Consider the following 22,743-nt stretch of genomic DNA (forward strand, 5'->3'; position numbering starts at 1 on the left):
GTAGTTCGGGTGCCATCAACATGGGAAAAGACAGGTATTTCACAAAAATGGTTGGATTTTTTTCTCACCTAATGCACTTTAGAAAAGGAAGCTTCCTGAAAAGGTAAAATTAAGAATGGAAAGATGCAAGGCTTTCCAAGTTATTTATGGCAACAGAACTGGAAAGCAGAGAATCTCTAAAAGGGAGAGAGAGACCTACGGAGTCAGAACACAGGTTACAAGGGTTCAGTAAAGAACAGTTCCTTGTAATACTAGAGAATGGCAGTAAAAGGTCAAGTATATGACAAAACATTACACACTGACCAGAAGAAAATTAACAGGAATATTCAACTGCTGAAGGACAAAAAGGACTAACAATCTCTGAGATCCAGTTTCATCATCTGTATAATGAAAACAACCTTAGGACTGTCACTCCCAGCACTGACCGGCCCATCACTGATCTTCAAAAAAGGGTAGTTTCTTCTGCAAGCCAGAAGGGAATGGCACAATATACTTTAAAAAGTGATGAAAGGGAAGAAACTACAGCCAGGAATACTCTACCCAGCAAGACTTTCATTCAGATTTGACGGAGAAACCAAAAGCTTCCCAGGCAAGCAAGAGTTATGAGAATTCAACACCACCAAATCACCTTCACAACAAATGATTAAAAAAAAAAAAAAAAAAAAAACCTTCTCTCGGTAGGAAACACAAGAGAAGGAAAAGACCTACACAAAATAAACTCAAAACAATTAAGAAAACGGTAATAGGATCATACGTATGGATAATTACCTTAACTGTAAATGCACCAAACTTAAATGCACCAACCAAAAGACAGACTGGGCAGATGAAAACATACTTGCCACATGACTCTACTTAACCCCCCAAACTGCACGTAATTATTTTATATTGTTAGGTTAATCATGTTTCTATTATGGCTTGCAACTGTAATGATCGTTTTTGTCTGGCTATTTATTGTGAAAACTGATAAACATCTTTAACTCTCGCGGGGGGAAAAAAAAGAGTAGTGTCTGCCCTTCCCTCTAAACTCAATCACAGAACATTACAATGGAAAAGAGAAGTTCAGACATCACTTAGTCCCTAATGACTAAATCAAATAATTTGAAAATGTCACAACCTGTACAGAAAATTTGTATATCATAAACGATTTTAAAGGCATTAAGGTATTGCTACAGAATCTCAAAAATCTTATCGAGGTCAAATACAGGTGAACAGCTGAAGTGGGAGAGATTCCTTGGCACTGCTGCAACAGGGGACTCCTTTCCTCACCAACATCTAGGCAACTTATCCAGACTGGTGTGGAAGAATGTCTAAGTTCTCCCTCCTTGCTATAAGAATTGTGGATTAGCAAGCAGAGATAGAAATGTGTGCGCCAATCTGCTCGTAAAAATCAAAGTTGAAATGCAAAACATTTTCTCATAGGAATTAATGATAACAGATTTTCAGGCTAGGAATTAAACGATGCAGCTAACACTCCATTTTTAATTGACTTTTTCTCACTATAAGTATAATGTTTAGGCTACTTTATAGACTGAACTGGCTTTTATAAAACAGCAAAGAAGTGTAACCCTAATATGCCTATGAAATAAAATGTATTCTGGGTTTTGAACAATTCACACAGGAACTTTCAGACCACAGCTGAGGAAGGAATAGTAGAAGAAAGCTATGAGAGAAATAGAAAGGGAGTTTCTTTGGCAGAAAGGACAAATAAACTACACGAAATTACAATTGCTAATGTCTTCACAACAACTGTCTCTCTCATTTAACAAGCATTTAAGTCCTATCCTGTGCCCAATGCTGTGCCCCTCCACAGGGAAAAATTTTTCTAAAGCTAAACCCATAGTCCCAGAAATGCAGAAATTTCCTCCCATCTTCCTGAATAAATCACACAGCAAATCACAGTGCTTTGAGATTCACATATGCCTATCTTGATGACCTTGCACTGTCTCCATCTCAGCACCAACACACCTGAGGATATGCCTAGTGCAGTTATTACTCTAAGTACTATACAAAGGGGAAAAGAAGAAATTAACATTTCTTAAGCACTTGGTAGGCGCTCATTTGATTTTCACAACCCTGTAGGTAAATATTATCCCCAACTTACACATTAAGAAAATGATGTTAAATAACTTGCCCACAACACCAGTAAAGAGAATCCAGGACTCAGAAATCTGCCAACTCCGCTACTCAGAGGTTCCTACCCAGAAGGAAAGAAATTACTACTTAGCTGCCAGTGGACAGTTGATCACTTTCACATCAATTATTTGTTTCTCCAATTAGGCAGGTCTGAGAGCAAATTATGGGAAAGATACACCACCAACTCTTCATGTCACAGAATACATTTAGTATGTAGGGAACGCTCCAAGAGAAAGGATAAAGCGTTCCCAGAGGCGAATCCTAGCTTTCTCATCACTTCCCAATCCCATCTCAATAGACTAGCACCAGGCCTCCTTTCATCACTTCCATCCTGGCCGGTATCAACGTGCACTTGTTATCATTTAGTCGCTAAGCTGGGTCTGACTCTTGCGACCCCATGAACTGTAGCCCACCAGGCCCCTCTGTCCATGGGATCTCCCAAGCAAGAAGAGCGGTGTCAGTTGCCATTTCCTTCTCCAGGGAGTCTTCCTGACCCAGGGGTCAAACCCGTGTCTCCCACACTGGCAGGTAGATTCTTTACCAGGGAAGTCCCATTGTGCTCTTAGAGCATAACAGATTAAAAACTTCAGAAAGCTGCCTTTCAAAACAAGATTTTCTACCAGCACAGATCTCTCTGCAGGTCCTTAAATTTAAATAATTCCATTTCTACATAATTTGCCTGATGGGATTCATAGACCTTTGTTGCAACTGACAGTTTAAAAGTTACTTTGTAGTGAACTGTGAACTACCCCTTCAATGAACTGCAGAAAATATGGGAAACAAAAGTCTACCTTCAGACAGATTTCACTATCTAAAATTTTCCATTAAAACTTTAGGGGGAAAAACCTGTACACTCATCTTTCTATCTAACTGACTAAGATGACAGGTGACTTACAATAATGCAATGTGGCTAAACTCTCTTGCGTAATCACCACGAAACACACTGTAAAAGTAAAACTAATGTTGAAGCCCTTAAATTATTGAATATTCTTTTCAAAATAATTCAACACTGTAAGAATTATTTAGCTTCTGGAGTTTAACACTTGTAACAGATTTTTTTAAGGGGGATTTTAAGAGGAATAACGGTGTCATCTAAAAACAGATTCATCTGTTTCCCAACAAAACCATGACTATAATATACACTAAACACTGGGGCATGTGCAAGAACACTTCCTATTGTAACGTAATTACTCTTTCTAATATTGAAGGCAAAACAAACTAAAACGGATCAAACATTTCCAGTCAAATGTCTGCAAAATTCTGAATAGAGAAAATGATGTCAACGTATTTTATCCCTTTTTTTTTCCCTTAAGGTTCAGTCCAAAAATAAACAGTCATCCGGCTCATCAACTCAGGGTCAGAAACTCATTAAAACTGAGGTTCGAGAGCGGAGAAAACAGATTCCCAGAAATCGGCTTCTTAGGTAAAACTGCCCTGTGCCCCGCACCAAAAGCCTCGGGCGGCCGCCGGGGCCCTGCCCGCCCCTCCCGCCGGCCGCACCTGCCGAGGCTGCGCGGCCAGCGCCCCCTGCCGCCGTCCGCGCGCCTAGAGACCCGCTCCCACCCCCGCGCCTCGCGCCCGCGCCGCCCCCACCCCGCGCACACCTCGCGCCGAGGCCGCGCAGCCTGCGGGCCGTGGCGGGGGGCGCGCGGGCGCGAGTCGAGGCGGGGCCCGCACGAGGCCGAGGGCACGGGCGCGCCCCCCCGAGCCCCCGCCGCGCCCAGGCCCGAGCCTCACCTACCTACGCCGTATTTCTCTTCCTCTGTGGGGGTCCACATGGCCGGGCCGGGCGCGGCCCCGCGGGCGCGGCGGCCGGGCGACAGCGCGGCGGGGACGGCCGCGGGCCCGGCTGTGGCGCACCGCGAGCCGAGGCGGGGGAGGTCAGGCGGCGCGGGGCAGTGGGCGGCGCATCCCTCACAGGCCGTCCGGGATGCCGCCGCCGCCGCCACGTCCGGACCGTGAGGCTCCGCGGGCGGCCCGGCAGTCCCGGTCGGCGCGGGTGAGGGCTCGCCACCTGTCCGTCCCCGCCGCTCTCGCGCCGCCGCTTCGTCCCTCACAGCTTCGCTGCTCGGCTCCCGGCGCCGCCGCGGCTCGGCTCGCCTCAGCGGGCTCGCAGGATGCCCGCGCATGCGCCGCTCCCCGGCGCGCGGGGGCTCGCGCCGCCCGGGCTCGCGCCGCCCGAGCCCGCGCGCGAGCCCCCACGCGCCGGCGCCGCCGCGCGCCAGCGGAGGGAAATCCGCGAGAGGCGATTGGACGGCCCGGCGGGGTCAGGACTGGCTCTCGGGCAGGCCTAAGGCCCTGGGTGGCCCCAAGCTCCGGAGGAGGCGGGGCTGGACAGGTGGGATGCCCTCGGGCCCGCACGGGCTTCGCTGTCCAATTCCTCCTGCCAGGCCCCCAGAGATCGCCAGTGGAGAGAAGAGAGCAGGGAAGAAGGAATGATACCGCTTTAAGACCCATTCAGCTGTCATCCACAGCCCTGTCACGACCCCATCCCTAGAAAGATCTCTGGTCCCGCAGGGCGGGGTCGCCGTGGGTGAACGAAGTCGGGCACACTCATGCCCCTCGCTCTTTGGACTCTGGGACTCCTCCTTGGTTCTTGTTACCCTGAGTTGGCCTGTGTGGTAGATGTTCGGGGTCAGAACAATCACTGCACCCTTCCCAGTAAGGAAGCACTTGTTCGTTGGGGCCGTGGGGGCGGGGGATGGGGGTGGTTGTTCCTGCACTGGGCACCGCCTCTGCTGCTCCGAGGTCTGTCTTACAGGCCATCCTGAGTTTCTGGTTTGGTCCTGACACTTTCCTCCTTCCTCTCCTCCCTAAGAATCCATTCACTCTTAGGTCTGCAGATATCACTTCGTGACCCTAGATCAGTGACTCATCAAAGACCAGGGAGGTCTTGGCAACTGCAGGACTTCTCCTTTCCACCTACATCTGGATCGCACAGTGTTCTTAGCTCTAATGACAGCAGATCCGTACATCTCTGTCACCAGCACCACCAAGTCAAAACCCTGGTGTCACCCCCCACTGTCACTCCTGAACAGTCCGACTCTTCAAAACCCAGTCCAAGGCATCACCTCCAGAAAAACCTTCCCTGATCCTGCAGCTAGCAGACAGGATCCTTCTTTTGTCTGGGATTCAAGCTGTGTGCCTTTGTGTCTTACTTTTCCTGGAAGACTGTCAGCTCCCCAAAGGCAAACTCCAGGCTAAAGTTACTTTTCTGGTCCTTCATGATGCAGCCCAGCACCTGACACACACTTGTTGAATAGGAAGTGAGACTAATACAAGAATATCTTGGTACTCAACAGATCTTGTTGATTCTTCATTCACCATATTCTTAATGATTCATAACTCCTCCCAGGCCTGATTGTGCTTACCTGGATCATTGCCACAGACTCCCATCTCCTCACCTATATACCTCACCTCCCACCAATGAAGGCTGCCCACTCTTGCCCCCTGAAAAATGTTCTGTAAATGATTGAGTTTCTTAATAGCTTGATACATGTAACCCAAGAACATACTAAAAGACATATCCTCACTTATGGTGCTTTCTCTTCCAGAGAGCTAGACCCCTGCCCAGCGGCCACCGTGGGATGTTTGCCATGGAATGAAGCCCCATTCCCACAAAGCTCTCTCCAGGGGGCTATCCAACAAGAGATACCAAGCTACACAGACCCTCTGAACAACCTTTTAAGAGCTCTTATTTCATTCTGTAGTTCTACTCCCATCAACTGATATATGTGATGATAATCTCAGAGCCTAAGAACTAGTTTCCCCAAAGTTCACTTATTCCCTGTCTCAGTTCATCCTACATGATGACTTCCCCATATAAAGACAATTCCAATCCATGTCTCCACAGTTCAGCTCAGGGGTGGGAAGGCTTTAATCCCAATTGGCAGAGAAGAGAGGGGGCCAAGGTGAGAGGGAGGGCATCTGATAAGTCCCAGACTCCTACAGTCTTGCTGTTTGCACTAAATTTAGCACATTGTCTTGAGCTGAAGCAAAAGGGCAAAGCACACGTTGTGGAAAATCAGCATTTAGCAGGACAATGCACCTGCTCTCCTATACCTACAGCATCTGCTCTGCGCCTCTCCTCGGGTTCTCAGTCCCCTCACCTATGGAGGCTCTCAATCCACCCTCACCCTGCACAAACATACCCCTTCTGGCATATGAACCGACTTCCAGCTTGCCTCTGAAAATGAGGACCCTCAATGCCCTACCCTCTCTTGCTTTCTACCCACTCTTCCATATGTTCTGACCCCCAGGAAACCACTGCACCATTGTTGCTCCCTGTCCCCCATTTTCACCCTGTTCTGCAGCACAGGCTCTTTCTGTGGTCCTAGGAACACCTGTTGGTACTCCCATCCCCTATTCCCTCTTGCGTCCTTTCTCTCTACCTGACTTCAGAGAAGAATTATCCATTCCAAACCCCTTTATTTCAGAACAATGTATTTGACTTTCAGTCCCCTATGTTCTGGTTTCTGACACTGTCACCTCCAGGAAACTGCTCTCATATAAGTCCCTGGAGCTATCCCAACTCCAGACACAAGCATATGCTATTCCATGGCTCTTACTGGACTTTTGTATACAGTATCCCTCAGCCTATGTATTTTCCTCTCTTGAAACTCATGGATCCTCCTCACCCTCCAAGGACTGCTTTCTCCGGGGAAACTTTCCCAGCTGCCTCTGGCTAAAGGGGATTTTGCTCTTCCATAGGGAATTTTCCTGCAGCTGTTACCCATCCCACCCTCCTCCAAGAGATCAAATATGTCCACCTTACACATTGACAAACATTTGTATCCTTCAGTGGTAAAGACTGCTCTTCACTTATTTTTACCCCACACAGAGACTAACATGACAGGAATTCAGTATATAGTCTTGGGTGGATGATCCTGTATGTTTTCAAGGAAAGTAATGAAGTAGATTGGGAAAGACAACTGAGAAATTTACTTCAGGGAGTTACAAATCTCCAAATTCAGAAACTTGAGTTAATTAGGGTAAATTTCTCTGATACAGGCACACTGGCTTTAATTAAAAATTCATCAAGACGTGTTACTGAGTATCTGTTCAGAAGATAAACATGGCAGAGCAATTTATCTAAGAAATAGAAAATTTTCAAACAGTTTGACTCAACATCACTATTACTTTTGGGTCGAACTGATTACCTCATAATAAATCACATCGTAATAAATGAGTGACGAGGGAATCAAGTTGTCAACAGGATATTCTTTAAGACTGGTGACTATTAAAAATAGCCTAAAACCAATGGAGAAAGAGTTTGTGGTACATATATACAATGGAACATTACTCAGCCATTAAAAAGAAGGAAATAATTCCATGTGCAGCCACATGGATGGACCTAAAGATTGTCATACAGAGTGAAGTAAGTCAGACAGAGAAGGAGAAATACCGTATGACATCCCTTATATGTGGAGTCTAAAAAAGGAAAAAGAGACAAATGAACTTACTTGCAAAACAGAAAGAGACTCACAGACTTACAGAATGAACTTACTGTTACTGGAGGGAAGGATGGGCGGAAGGGATAGCTAGGGAGTTTGGGATGGACATGTACACAACGTTATATTTAAAATGGATAACCAACAAGGTCGTACTGTACATCACTTGGAACTCTGCTCAACGTTAAGTGGCAGCCTGGATGGGAGGAGAGTTTGGGGGAGAATGGATACATGTATATGTATGGCTGAATCCCTTCACTGTTCATCTGAAACTATCACAAACTTGTTTGTTAATCGGCTATATTCTAACACAAAATAAAAAGATTTTTAAAAATTTAAAAATAGCCCATAACCGAACAGGTTTTGTAGTAACATAAATGCGGACAGCATCATCTTTTTGTCGTAAGTGGAACTCAAGTTAATCAACCACTGTTTAACATAAGCAAATTCCATAACGATGATCCCCCCTCATTATCTTTGGTGAATGAGACTGGCCCTCTATAAACTTAAGGAGCTACACTTCATATCTTCTCTCCTCATTTTCTGCTGCCTAGAGAATCAGACAGCAGTATTTAAGGAGTCAGCCAGTCTGATGACTCAGCTCATAAAACAATGTGTGGCCACAAAGATGATGTTTATCCAGGAGCATCCTGGAGGCTTTTGCGACTGAAGTCGGCAAGCAGTAAGGCAAGCGGTACACGATGCTCATTCTCCAGAGAGGTTTTGGCCATGGTGCCAGAAGCACTCACTTCCCTCGCCCAGCAGCTGAGCTCATCTGGTGCTCTGTCCAAGCAGAATGATGGGAAAGCTTCAGAGAAATGCAGCAGGTACCGAGGCAAGTCCAAGCGAAGTGCAGGTGATAGTGGCGACAGTTTGCTTTCTATTCGTCAAGAGGTACTGCATCTACAGCTTATGGCCATCTGCACCCCGGGGACAGGTGGCTAAGAGGCTCAGAATACATGGTATCCAACTTCTCTCTCCCCTGCTGGGCTCTTCTAGGAATGGGTCTGCTCTGGTTAATAAAGCATCTACAGAGCGGGTTTCCTTCATGGTAAGCTGGTCTCACTTCACCACCACCCCTTATGCTCCCTCAAAGCAACATCTTTTAGGAAACCTTCTCTCGGGAGGTAACACTAGAATAAAAGGCTAACAGAGTAGGTTAACACAGAGATGGCTGACAAAGTCAGGGTCCTTTCAGGTGAAGAGACCTAAGTGACGAAGATATTATTAGTATTTTCCTTTAAATTTTGTTGCATCTGAATATCTTTGCAGTGGGGAGGGGACAGGGAAGAGTGTAAAAAAGAGACAGATTAAGCAGTGCAATATTTCATTATTTTCCCTAAAATGACAAACTTTAACCATCTGTTCCTATTTTACCAACCCATTCAAAATATCGTTAAAATGCAGATTGCATGCAGTTAGCCAGGGTCTTTCAAATGAGAAGTGACCAAAGCCTCCCTGATTTTAACCACCGGAAATCAATGTGACACTCCTGGATGGGCTGTAGCTATCAAGCCTCACCGGAAGCACCTTCCGATGTGTCACAACCCCAGCACCCTCTTCCTGACCATTCAGCACTCTGAGCTGGACTTCCCTGGGGGTCTAGTGGCTCAGGATCCACCTTGCAATGCAGGGGACACAGGTTCAGTCCCTGGTCTGGGACGATCTCACATGCTGCAGAGCAACTAAGCCCATGCGCCACAACTGCTGAGCCTGTGCTTTAGAGCCTGGGAGCCACAACACTGAAGCCCACCCACCATAGAGCCCGGGCTCCACAACAAGAGAAGAGACCACAATGAGAAGCCTGGGGCCACAGCTAGGGAAACCCCTTGCAACAGTGCAGCCATAAATAAAAGACTATGAGCTACCTAGAGACAATGGCTTTTTCTTTTTCTGCTTCCTCAGTGCTTAACACACAGGATCTGACACATAGTAGGTACTCTGTAAATATTGCTTGAATGAATGCATTAGTGAATAAGTGCTTTCCCCAAAGAAATGTAAATCTTTGTTCCAGTATGGTTTTTGTTTGTTTGCTGTTTGCTTCTGGCTAGCAAAACAAAAAGAGATAGAATCAAAAACAAGACACCCCCTGGAAGGAGGAACAAGTTGATAGAAACTTGGCATCACTTAGTTCACCTTTCCCTTTGGGGGAAATAACTGTGCCCTTGAATTTCTGCACTAAGTCATCGAGAAGGAATTGAAATTAAAAACCTTGGAGAGTAATTAGCAACAAAACGTTCTAATGTCAAGAAGTGAATTTTATGGGACCATATTTGTAATATTAATTGGGCCTCTGCGTAGCCAAAGGGTGAAATTATTGCTCCAATACAAATAGGCCCAAAAGAGAAAAACAGCCCAAAATAGCACAGATATTGCAAATCAGGACAGAGGTAATTTCTCTACACATAAAAAGCAACCAATTGCAAAGCCTTTACCATCTCGCTTAAGTGCGAAACGCAGCCTGTTTGTTTGGCGTAGCACCACCTACCCCATCTCTGAACTGCTGTGGGGCTGGAGCTAGAAAGGGAAGGCTTCATTTTCACCAGCTCCTCATACTTTTTACCTCGAAGTCTGTGGAAAATTTTAATCATTCATCTACCAAATATTTATTGAGCACCTATTGTGGACCAGGTCCAGGGCAGCTGCTCAGTCTTTCCCATCACAGAGTTTAACCATTCAGCTGGGGGGAAGAAACCCTGAACCAATTATCACACAAGCAAATCTCTAATTAGAGACAGAAGTACTAGGACAAGAGAACACTTACAAAGGGGGCATTCACCAAGGGAACTGACCTAGTTTGGCAAGTCTGGGAAGACTTCCTGGAGGAAATGGTGTTTAAACTGTAATCTAACAAGAGAAGCCACCACAACGAGAAGGCTCTGCACCGCAACTAGAGAGTAGCCACAAGACAACAAAGACTCAGTGCAGCCAAAAGTAAAAAAAAAAAAAAGCCTAGAACCTGACAAGGCAGGCAAACCAGCCAAGTAAAGAAAGAGTGAATGTGCCCCAGGCAAAGGGAGCAGCATCTGGGGAGGCAGGTCAGGTAAGGAAGGAGTTCAGTGTCTCTGAAGAATGGAAAGGCCCGTGTGACCAGGATGTGATGAGTGAGCAAGCAAGTAAGTGGAAAATGGGGAGAGATGTGGCTGGAGTGGGAGGCAGGGCCAGGTCTTGGGACCTGACTGGGTCCCGTGACACTGGGACACCAACCATTGCCAGGCTGTGGGTCAGAACCACTCCCCAGCCAGGGCCACTCCAGGCTGCCCTCCCCTGTTTGAGTCTCTCCTTCCTTGATTCTCTCACATCTGAGTGGAGACAGCGCTCATCTCCGAGGCTCAGAGGGGAAGAGTAACTTACCTCCTACAGAGCACGTCCCAGAGTTTAGGAGGGGTCCTGGACCCACTGGTTAACTGTGACCTCAACTCTTGGTTTATCCTCTGGATCTGCCCACGCCAAGGGGTTAGGGCAAGAATATCACCAAACATGGCAAGAAGCAACTGGCCCTGAATCTGATCAGGGACCACTGCTAATCTCTTTCTTGAGGAACATTTAGTGAGTCCTCACCAGACCCCATGGACTGTAGCCTGGCAGGCTCCTCTGTCCATGAGACTTCCCAGGTAAGAATACTGGAGTGCGTTGCCACTCTTCTCTAGGAAATCTTCCCAGCCCAGGGACTGAACCAGCATCTCCTGCATTGGCAGGTAAATTCTTTACCAACTGCACTACCTGGAAAGCCCAACATTTAGAAGAGGATGCAAAAAAAAACCACCAAGACAACAAAAACCTCCAAAGAACTCTCTTGTGGAACTTCTCTGGTGGTCCACTGTGTAAGACTTTGAGTTCCCAGTGCAGGAGGCTTGGGTTCAATGCCCGGTTAGGGAGCTAGATCCCACATTCTGCAACTAAGAGTTTGAATGCCGCAACTAAAATATTCCACATTCCCCAACGAAGACCTAATGCAGTCAAACAAATAAATTAACTTAAAAAAAAAAAAAAAAAAGAACTCTCTCCTGAGAACAAACCGTGAGTACTCAGAACGTGTAAGACCCTGATCGAGGAAGCAGCAACAGTACTCACCCTCTTGCCACTGAGGAAGAACAACTCTAAGAAATGTAGATTATTTTGTTCTCCAATTAGCACTGAAGGTGACGGATCAGAATTTATAATATGCAGTCATGAATTATGGAACAATCATGGAAGTGACTCCGACCCGGAAACCTGCCATGCCAAGAGCCATGGCAATTTTTCACGAGAACTTGTCACCAGGTGGCCCCTGCCAAAACCATCACCCATACTCAGCCTCCCCCAACGCCGACCCCAACCTGTCACTTGAGGCTGCTGCCAGCCCTTGAGCTTTCTCAAGTTGTCATTGACCAAGCAACCTCAAATAAGAGTTTGAAGGCTCTGGCTTCACACCCAGCTCCAGACACTTCCCAGCTGGGTGACCCCAGTTTCCTTCTCTGTCAAGTGGAAACAATAACAGCTTCTATATCAGGGAGTCTTCTGAGCAGAATGCCTAGGACGCTTTCAACACAGAGCCTGCTCCTGCTATTTAGTCACTTAGTCATGCTCAACTCTTTGAGACCCCATGGACTGTAGCCCACCAGGCTCCTCCATCTGTGGGATTTCCCGGACGTGAATACTGGGGGTGGGTTGCCATTTCCTCCTCCGGGTATCTTCTCGACCCAGGAATTGAATCTGCATCCAGCCTACCAGAAGGTAATTGTTTGCTCAACATTGGATCCTTGCTCCTACCCCATCAGCTCAGATTGCTTCCCAGAAACACTGGGTCTCCTTCTGTTTGGGGAACCTACTTCTCCTCCGAGCCAGCCTGTAAGAACTGGTTCCGTCACCCCACCCAGCTGGGTTGACCTCCTGAATCCACCTCTCACTAGCCAGCACTTAGCTCAGCCGCAGTCCCTTCTTGCTATTTAACACCAAAAGGTATTGATTTCCTTGAGCTATTTCCATAATGCAGCACTACTGATAACTGCATATCCCATCAGTTTCCTCCATGAGCATCATGCCCCCTGCTCACAGCCACTTCTCCTAGAGCCCCAGCTGCCAAGGCTCAGGTCTGTTTCATTTTGCACTGGTGGAAAGGTCAAACATGAATTTCTCCCCATTATTGTATACTGTGTCTTGTCACACAGACTCTCTCTGTTTCATGCATTAGTCACAGTCTTGCTATCAAATTAAATATTCCTCGGTAGTTATTTTTAGAGAAATCTTTTTCTAACGCTACATGGTGCAATGATGTGTGTGCACCCACAGCTCTGGAATCCAAGCATTACCAGGTGGGCTCCAAATTGTGTGAGGGCTCAGATTCCTCTGGAAAGCAGCAGCAGCCAATGGAGCAACGATCTGTAACCTGGCTCTGTCCATGGAATCCCCTGCCCAGCCAGAAATAATTAATCCTCCAGACCTTGGACGACCCAGTCATTCATCATTCAGTCCAGGAAAGGCCCAAAGGAGGTTCTTAGCACAATCGTGAGTTAAGCGGAGCATGTCTGTACCATCCCAACTGCTTGTTTGGCTGTCTCCTGATTCCTGCTACAAGGACACCAAGACAAATTGCACTCCCATGCCCTGCACCCCCATGGAAGCCTGCGTTCAGGAGGCCTGAGTTAATGACAGTGGTTACATCCCTACCCACTTCTATAGGGTCTTCATCAACTGAGCATTGATAGAGAAATGAAGCCCTCAGAACAGAATTTCTAACTTAGCTGGGGCATGTGTACAGGAAGGAGGAGGGGCTTGCTAAAGCAAGTCCTCTTCATCCACTTGAAGGCACTGTGAGAAGTTATGCATACCTGAGCTTTAGAGCCCACAGTGGAAGTAAAGAAACAAAGAAAGAAAGCGAAGTCACTCAGTCGTGTCCAACTCTTTGCGACCCTATGGACTGTAGCCTACCAAGCTCCTCTGTCTATGGGATTTTCCAGGCAAGAATACTGGAGTGGGTTGCCATTTCCTTCTCCAGAAGATCATTCCAACCCAGGGATTGAACCTGGGTCTCCCGCATTGTAGGCAGACGCTTTACCATCTAAGCCACCTGAAATTGACTAGAAAATAATTCAAGACATGATTAGGGGTGAGGACTGTCGGGGAGAAGGTGGATTTCTCACTTCCTTCCAATATTCCCTTCCACGTGCAGGTCCCCATTGGTTGTGGTACCCCAAGTCTTCACTTACCCAGGGCAAGTGAGACTGGGGGACAGGGAAGAGGTGAACCTAGTTCTGGGCTTAGTTCACCAGCCCCTGTGTCCTGACACTAACTTCTTCTTCCCCCTTAGCCTTCATCAGTGAAGAAGGTGATGCTTTGACCTCCAACTGGGTTTTGATTTCCCAAGTGCTTCCAAAGCTGAATGGAGGACAGGAGATGACTTACTGAAGACCCTTTCAAAGAGCCCCTATAAACTATATACGCTATAGACATTCGGAAGCAGGGGGCCAGATAGACCAGAAAAATCCAGGTAAGGCTGAGATAAGGAGGCAAGATCACAGATGACGAAAGTGATTGAACACGGCTCATGAGTATAGAGGGGCACTCTTGGTGGAGGTTTCACAAACCCAGGCACAGAGCAACGGAGAAGCAAAGACAGGCGAAAAGCAGTAATAAGGGCAGGGTGACTGGAGCCCGAGAGCTCCTTGGGGCAGGCAGCAGGTGGGTGGGAGCAGATGACAGAGTTCCTAGCAGTCAACAGAGACTAGATTGGTCAGTTGGTCAAGGCATGTTTCCCAAACACTCTGCCAGGTCCAGGGCAAGCAGCCAGGGCAGAGTTGATGATGGCTCAGAGGAGAGTCTGGGCAGCAGGCTGAGACACTGCTGTAACTATTCCACAATTCTCTGATGTGGGGATGTGGGTCTGGCCTGGGGAGGAACACTGAAAACTGGGCAGCAGGAACTACATGAGACCCTGAGGAGGAAAGATGTGACTGTAAATATTGGTTAGGGCAGTGGAGGGGGAGGGGCATGGAGGGGGGAATCAGAGAGCCCACTCGGAAAAGTACAGGTGTGGGTCCCTTGATAGGATCTGCTTCCTCCCATGAGGGGAAAAAGAACCAGTATGTGAACATATAGGAAAATGAGTATCTTCTATAACCTTCAAGAAACACAGCTTTTTTTAAAGATTTTTTTTATGTGGGCCATTTTTACAGTCTTTATTGAATTAGTTACAACATTGCTTCTGTTTTTTTTTTTTTTGTTTTCTGGCTGTGAGGCATGTGGGATCTTAGTTCCCCAACCAGGGATTGAACCTGCACCCCTGCAGTGAAAGGTGAAATCGTAACCACTGGACCACCGGGGAAGTTCCCCAAAAGACAGCTTGGAGCTGGAATGAGACCCCATCTTGGGCCCATCAAATAAAAAGAAACATTTTAAATGACAGTGTGCAGGCAGTTAGGAATATGAGAGTAGGCTGCCTCATGTGGCGTTTTCTCAGCAGGGTGGGTGTAGCTGACTCCCCACCAGCAATATGGCAAGTGGGTATCACAAACCCCAAAAAAGTTAGTTCTGTAAAAATGGATCCAGGGAAAACTCTACACACGTAGATATCCAATGCAGGACTGTCTCTAAATACTGGAAGTAACCCAAATGACCACTGGTAGGGGATGAGTTAACTGAACATGGGGCATTCCCACATACAATTTTATGCAACTGATAACAACAACGAAAGCTATATAACAACATGGAGAATGTCTATTATGTAACATTCAGTGAAAAATAATCAGGCCCAAAACTCTGCTCACAGCATGGTTATAATTATGTAAGAACAATTGCATGCAGAAACAGACCAGAGTCAAATACACCAAGAAGTTAACCTTTCCCTCTTTTCTGCAATTTCCCAATGCATATGTGGTGCTCTTAGGACAAACTAACCTGTATACACCAGTGCAGCTTTCTCAGGAAAATAACATGCAAAGGCAGGACATGGAGCTGCCCTATGAATCCACCCTCCCCCCCTTCCTTGGAGCCCATCCCTCATGGTGATGAGCATAGAGGACTTCTTACAGCTGGACTGATGATAGCAAGCCAGGGACAGTGCTGGGCATGGATTCCTGTGCCTATTTCATCCTTTCCTCTCTCCCCAGCCTGTCTCATCTACTCATCCACATCAGCTGGCCTAGGCTATAACTTCCAGAGCACAGGGCTCATTCTTCTCTTTTCATGTGGCCAGTGAGAGCTTTGGTCTCTCAGTAAATGCCTAGAGCCCTCAAGGCTCGTCACCAGGTGCTTTGGAGAAAGGCTGCCACTCCCTTCCATGTCTACATTTCCCACCTTCCCAGCTGGGCCTTCAGCACCCTTACTCCATATCAATGCCTGTGTTGAGGTCACCAAGATGCCTGCAACAGAACATCTTGTGTTTGTCTGACCTCCTATTTTTCTTGCTTAACAGCATCCAACGCAGTGGCCATCCCTTTCTGGGAACATTTGCTTCAAGACCCCTCCTATACTCTTCTGGTTTTCTTCCCACCTCACTGTCCCCTCTCAGTCTACTTTCCTGGCTCCTTCAGGTCCCCCTTTCCCTCTACCCCAGGACGAAGTCTCCTTTTCATCCTCCTCTGCGTTCTCTCCTCTCTTGTCTGGTCTTGTGGCTTTAGAGTCCATCTAAATCATGTTACCCAAAAGCTGTGCCTCAAGTTCCATCATTCCAGCTGCCCTCCTGAGACCTGGAAAGTCTAACAGTATTCGGAAATGAAAAGTGGTCAAGGGGCTTCCCAGGTGGCACAGTGGTAAAGAATTTGACGGCAGTGCTGGAGACCCAGGTTCAATCCCTGGGTCGGGGAGATCCCCTGGAATAGGAAATGGCAACCTGCTCCAGTATTTTTGCCTGGAGAATTCCAGCCTGGTGGGCTACAGTTCATGGGAATGCAGAGAGTCGGACGTGACTGAGAGACTAGAGCCAGTGCAGGAGACTCACATTTGATCCCTGGGTGGGGAAGATCCCTCATGTCAAGGAGCAACTAAGTCCATGCAAGACAACTAGTGAGCCTGTGCTGTAGCAACGAAGCCCACATGCCACAACTATCGAGCCCGCCCTGTAGAGCCTGGGAACCACAGCTACTGAAGCCTATGCACCCCGGGGCTTCTGCTCCACAGTAAGAGAAGCCACGACAACTAGAGAGTAACCCCCACTCTCCACAACTAGAAAAAAACCCTCGCAGCCATGGAGACCCAGCACAACAAAAATAAAAAAGAAAGTGGTCAGAGCTGCACCCTCAGCCCCGATTTCCTCATCTCAGTCGATAGCCTCTCCATCCCATTCCCCTCCAGCAGCTCAAGGCAATACTCCAGCGTCATCCTTGGTTCCCCCCTCCTTCCCCCACGGTGAATTCTGTGACTCCAACTCCAAATACATCCCAGATCTCCCATCATTCCAGCCTAAACTACCCGCCTCTCTCACTTGAATTCTGGAGCCTCCTCATCAACCTCCCTGCTTCCCCTTTTGCTGTTACAATTCTTCCCAGGCAGCCAGAGGAATTTTTTTTAAGTATAAATCACAGCATGGCGTCAATAGAATGGCCTTCCAAGAAACAAAGCCTCAGCCACACTCGCTCTTTCTCTGATCTCACCACTACTCTACACTGTATTAGAAATCCCAACCAGAGCACAGGCAAGAGAGATAAAGGCATAAAGATGGGAATGAAAGAAGTAAAGCTCTCGTTATTCACAGATAGTGTTATTGTGAAAGTGGAAAACTACTAGAGCTAATGAGAAAATTTAACAATGTCACGGAATACAGGTTAATATATAAAAATCAGTTGTATTTTTATAAACTATTCATAAAATAGTAATAAACTATTGGGAAATTAAATACATTTTAATTCTTCTTACGATAGAATCCAAAAACTAAAAATACTAGGTAGGAATTAACATAATGCTAGATGTTCAAGACGATAAGATATTGCTAAGAAGCATTAAAGAAAACCTACCTAAATAGGAAGATATGGCATGCTGATGGACTGAGCAAAGTCAAGACAGTATGGTATTAGGAAATACATAGACAATCAGTGAAAGAAAAGAGAGTCCAGATTTGTACGCAAGCAAGTGGCTTTTGATGAGTGCCATAGTAAGAAATATTTATTTTTCTTCAAGAATGCTGTTGTTGGGACGTCCCTGGTGGTTCAGAATCCACCTGCCAGTGCAGGGGACACTGGCTCAACTCCTGGTCCAGGAATATTCTACATGCCACGTTGTGGGGCCAACTAAGCCTGTGTATCACAACTGCTGAGCCTGTGCTCCGGAGCCTGAGAGCTGCAGCTACTGAGGCCCATGTGCCTGGAGCCTGTACTCCGCAGCAAGAGAAGCCGCCCCAATGATAAATCCACGTAGTGCAAAGAAAAGTAGCCCCCACCCACTGCAGCTAGAGAAAGCCTGTGCACAGCAACGAAGACCCAGTGCAGCCAAAATTTAAAAAAAAAAAAAAAAAAGAATGCTGCTGTCTAGATATCCATATGGAAACATATAAAACTCAATCCTGAGCTCTCGCCATATTCAGAAATCAATTACAGATGGCACATGGTCCCAAATGCAAAAACTAAAATTATACAGATTCTAGAAGAGGGGGAAAAAAATTGAAGAATATCTCTGTGACTTTGGGATAACTAAAAATTTCAGGTCAGAGAAAACACTAATCATAAGAGCAAACAATGATAAATTTAATTTCAAAAAAATTAAAAACGTCTCATGAAAAGCACCATAAGAAAATGAATAGGTAAGCCCTGGTGTAGGAGAAAACATTCCCTAACTCATATCCTTTGACAATGGATGTATATCCAGAATATATAAAGAACTCCCCAAACTCAGTTATAAAAAGACAAACAATCCAATGCTTGAAAATAAGCTACAGACTTGAACAGATATGTCAATCGCCAGTAACCACATGAAAAAGTCCCCTACATCGTTAATCATCAGGAAAATGCAAGCTAAAACTTCAAGGAAATAACATTCCATATCCATCAGAATAGTTAAGATAAAAAAGACTGATAATACCAAACGTTGATGGGGACGTGGAGTAACTGGAAGTCTCGTAAATTGCCAGTGTGAATGTAAAAGGACACAACCACTTTGAAATCTGGCAGTTTCTCAAAAAGTTAAACATACACTTAATATATGTCCAGAGACTTCACTAGGTATTTAGCAGCCATTTCAGTCTAAAAGAAATGAAAGAATATGTCCCTACAAAGACATGTACATGAGTATTCATAGCAGCTTTACTCATAAAGAAAATGCTCTTTATCCTGACTGGGATCCTGGTTACATGCGTATATACACTAGTTTAAAATTATCTAATTTTTAAAAACATTTTTATTGGAGGATTGAGAGAGTAGCATGGAAACATATACATTACCATATGTAAAATTATTTAATTTTACATTTAAGATTTTATTTTGTATGAATTATACCAAAGAATCAAGCTTTGGAAGCTACTTGTTTGACTGTATAGACCCAATAGACCCAATGTTATTCCTTTTGAAAATCAAATAGTATCGATATAGATATGGTATGGATATAGTATGGATGTGGTCCGGCAGGGTTGGATAAATCAGGCCTGGGAGCACACTGTATGTATTTGATCTGATTCATTCATCAGGACCAAGCCAGGCCTTGAGTATTGAACTCAGAATCTCACTCCTAGAAAGCAGGTAGCTGGCAGACAGGGAGGCTGCATGCAGTGGGCAGTCTAGGTTGAAAGGCTGGCTTATGAGCCTACATTTACTCATTTATAAGATGGGGATTAAAAGCAATAAGGCACTTTCCAGCTCTGACTTTCTCAGATTCCATCTATTCATCCATTCCAGCTCTCAAAGCCATGTCTGAACCATACCTGTATAGATTTTTCACTGCTCCAGGATCTACTCCCATTGGAGGGCTGGGGTTGGCCAGTCCAGGAAGGCACACACAGAGGGGAGAAAGTGCAGGGGCCCAAGAGTTACCACTTTTCGCTTCAGGTAATTGGACTCTGAAGAGGAAATATCAGAATCCCTGAAGCTGGAACCCACAAGTTCTTTTAGGTCCCTCCAGTCCTGATGCCCTCTTTCCCTATCCCCAAATTTAGGCGTATCTCCCAGGAGCCTTCTTTTATTCACAACTCCATTACTATATTAACCCTGTGTGATCTTGGACAAATCAGCTCACCCCAGACTACCTTCCTTCCTGACTGCCTGTCCTTCTCTCAAACCTCTTCCCATCTATTGCATCTTCACCATCTCCAGGCACCCCTCCCAACTTCAGGTGAGTGGGATGTATTCCTCAGAATTAGCTCTCTGAGAAGACCCACCCGACTACCAAAGTAACAGAAGGAAGAAAGCCTTCAGGTCAGACCCTAAAAAAGCAGGAATGAGCGGGACCACTCATTCCTTGGTAGTGCTCCCAGCCCAGGTCCCTAGCCTGCATTGATTCCTGGGCTAGAGAAGGGAAAACCTTGTCTCCTGCTGATGGAGATTATTGTACACAGCCATTGTCGAGAATCTCTGCACAGCCTACACCCCAGGATCTCCCACCCAAGCATTCACACAACTCCAGTAAGATCAAACCCCATTTACAGGAGCTCACTAAGAGGAATTGATCCCATCTCTCCTGGGCCCAAGGGCTTCCCTAGTGGCTCAGATGGTAAAGAATCTGCCTGCAATGCAGGAGATCTGGGTTCAATTCCTGGGTCAGGAAGATCCCCTGGAGAAGGGAATGGCAATCCACTCCAGTATTCTTGCCTAGAGAATTTCATGGACAGAGGAGCCTGGTGGGATACACAGTTCATGGGTTGGGAAAGAGTCAGACATGACTGAGAAACTAACAAACTTCTGGGCCCAGAAGTCAGGGCCTTACCTCTCTAGAATCTATACCCAGAGTTAAGTTATATGGCATTGCATCTTCTCCATGCACAAATAGACAGTACTGGCTTTGCTGATGTTAACAGCCCCAGCAAGTTTTGCATCCACAGTCTAGTGAGTTCAAATTATTGTCAGTGATGAGATATTAAAGCCATCATCTCAGGGGAGTCGAGGGTTGATGCACATCTGGCCAAGCTGCCCTGAGTCCTGGGTCAGACCCTGTGCTGGGTGGCCAGTGGCAGAGCCCATAGAAAGACACCTCCAAAAAGCCCAATTTCCTGGGCCCCCATAAGGCCATCCACACACTCACTTCTGTCCAAGAGAGGCTGAGCCAGCACTCTTCAGGCATATTGCACTCATGTTTGCTCCTCAGATACTTGAAGGCCTTTTCAGCCCCAGGGCCTTTGCACTTGCTTTCCCCTCTGCCTGGAATACCCTTCCTCTTGTTCTCACAGCAGCGTCTTCCGATCATTCTTCCTCAGCTTCATTCCCCTTTGCAGAAACCTTTTCTGACCCTCCTATCCCTGTCTGTCACCCACTTTGGCTATGAACTCTTGTCATTAAAGAAGGAGTTTTATCTTAGTTTGCCCCAGTCGATAGTCCCAGAGGATTGCCCAAAGCAGACATTCTAGCCCAGGCCGTTCTCATCATCTGGCTGGTGTGGTGACCAGCCCTGAGCCCTGCATTCCCTGGATACCTTCAAGACTCTGTGAGGAAGAGTTCTGTGGACCTCCCTTGGCGGCCTCCTCTTCCTCACTGTTACCCCAGCAGCCCTGGCCAAACCTGCTGCAGAGCCCACTGGGCCCTGGCCTGACAGGGACCTCCAAAGAGAGGTCACCAGGGCAGGTGGGCAGCATACTGACTGCAACTTATTCCAAGAAGACAGCCTTCTCTCTGACAGATTTTAGCCTACAATTCAGTTCATCCCAAGACACCATCAGATACTATGGCCTCTTGTGTGACGTGACATTTTCCAGGATCTATGATAGGCTAAGAGCTCTTCAGGGCATCCTGCCTTACCTTTCCCAGTCTCACAGCCCAGGGGGCAGATGTCGCTATGCACATGTTCTAATGAGATGGGCTCAGAGGAGTCAAGGGAGCTGTCCATGGTCATAGCAGAGCTGGAAGGGGCCCCAGGCTGTGTAACCCAGCTCAGCTTCCATCTCATCTGCAGGGAAATGCCTTGGCCTTAAACCATGCTGACAGGTGCCTGGCACTCCCTGCCAAAGCTGTGGGGCCAGACAGCAGGGGAGCCCCAGCTCCAAGGGCCCTTCTTCTGGCAGCCAGGGGCACGGAAGATCAGGGAAGAGGTCAGGCAGGGTTGGCATTCTTTGGGCAGGGACAGCATTTCCATTAGGGATCATAGAACCCCATGGAGAAGGAAATGGCAACCCACTCCAGTATTCTTGCCTGGAAAATCGCATGGACAGAGGAGCCTGGTGGGCTACAGTTCATGGGGTTGCAAAAGAGTCAAACATGACTTAGTGACTAAACAACATAGAACCCCAAGATCCTGGGTTCAGACCCCCACCCTGTCACTCACCACATGTAGGAACTTGGGCACTTTATCCCCATGCTACTCAAGCCTCAGTGATTTCATCTGTAAGATGAGCATCACCCCTGCCTAGGAAAGACAAGTAAGTAAAGGTCACATATGAGACATCCTGGCTCACTCCAAATGCTTGAAACACGGGCTCCAGCATGTGACTGGAGCAGGCCAGGCCCTGAGCTGGGTAGCCTGGCCCCTTACCCACTGAGCCTTTCCTTGGTGGGGAGACATGTGGCCCATGAGTCGAGGTTCCATCAATTAGAAGCGAGGCTGCACTAAGGAGGTTCTCCACACTGGGAGTGACTCCAGGGGGCAGCTGAAGGGCCCTCCTTGCTCTGCACAGAGGATCTTTGCCAGGTCTAATGGCTGACTGGTTTGCTGGTCTCTTTGTCTTGTGAGCACAGCTGAAGGCTGGGGGTGCATCTGGGCATGTGGTCTGCTTTCTACACACAGCCCCTGCAGCAGGGGCAGGTATTTGGGGATGAGGTAGGATCCACAATTCCTCCCCATTGCCCCCTCATCTCCATCACTTCCTCTTTGTCCCAACCTTCTCTCAACTCTCCACCAGAAAGAGGAAAGAAATCCTGCCTAAGACAGCAAGGATCACCACATCATCTTTGTTCCCCTTTTTAGCACCCACTTGCAGCTCATTGGACAGCACAGGTGGCTGCTCTCTGCCTGTCCCCATGGGGTCAGGACCCTCTGAGGACAGTGGAAGAAAGGACAATTGTGAGGGCATTTTTCATATCAGAGCCTAGTCCTGGACCTCAGGAAGCAGTCCCAT

The 22,743-nt window shown here is 47.0% G+C and overlaps 1 protein-coding gene across 7 annotated transcripts in view; it reads right to left on the bottom strand.

Moving 5' to 3' along the window:
* DOCK3 (dedicator of cytokinesis 3) overlaps positions 1-4,016 on the bottom strand; it is a 292,652-nt gene extending 288,636 nt beyond the window's left edge. For all 7 annotated transcript variants that reach the window (XM_042236152.2, XM_042236151.2, XM_042236154.2 and 4 more), the window contains exon 1: positions 3,875-4,016. In XM_042236152.2, coding sequence (XP_042092086.1) covers positions 3,875-3,911 — 37 coding nt within the window. In that variant the 5' untranslated portion in view covers positions 3,912-4,016. The remainder of the gene's footprint in view (positions 1-3,874) is intronic.
* Between the last annotated feature and the right edge of the window lie 18,727 nt (positions 4,017-22,743).

Source organism: Ovis aries, chromosome 19 (genome assembly GCF_016772045.2).
Source record: "Ovis aries strain OAR_USU_Benz2616 breed Rambouillet chromosome 19, ARS-UI_Ramb_v3.0, whole genome shotgun sequence".
Taxonomy (NCBI): domain Eukaryota; kingdom Metazoa; phylum Chordata; class Mammalia; order Artiodactyla; family Bovidae; genus Ovis; species Ovis aries.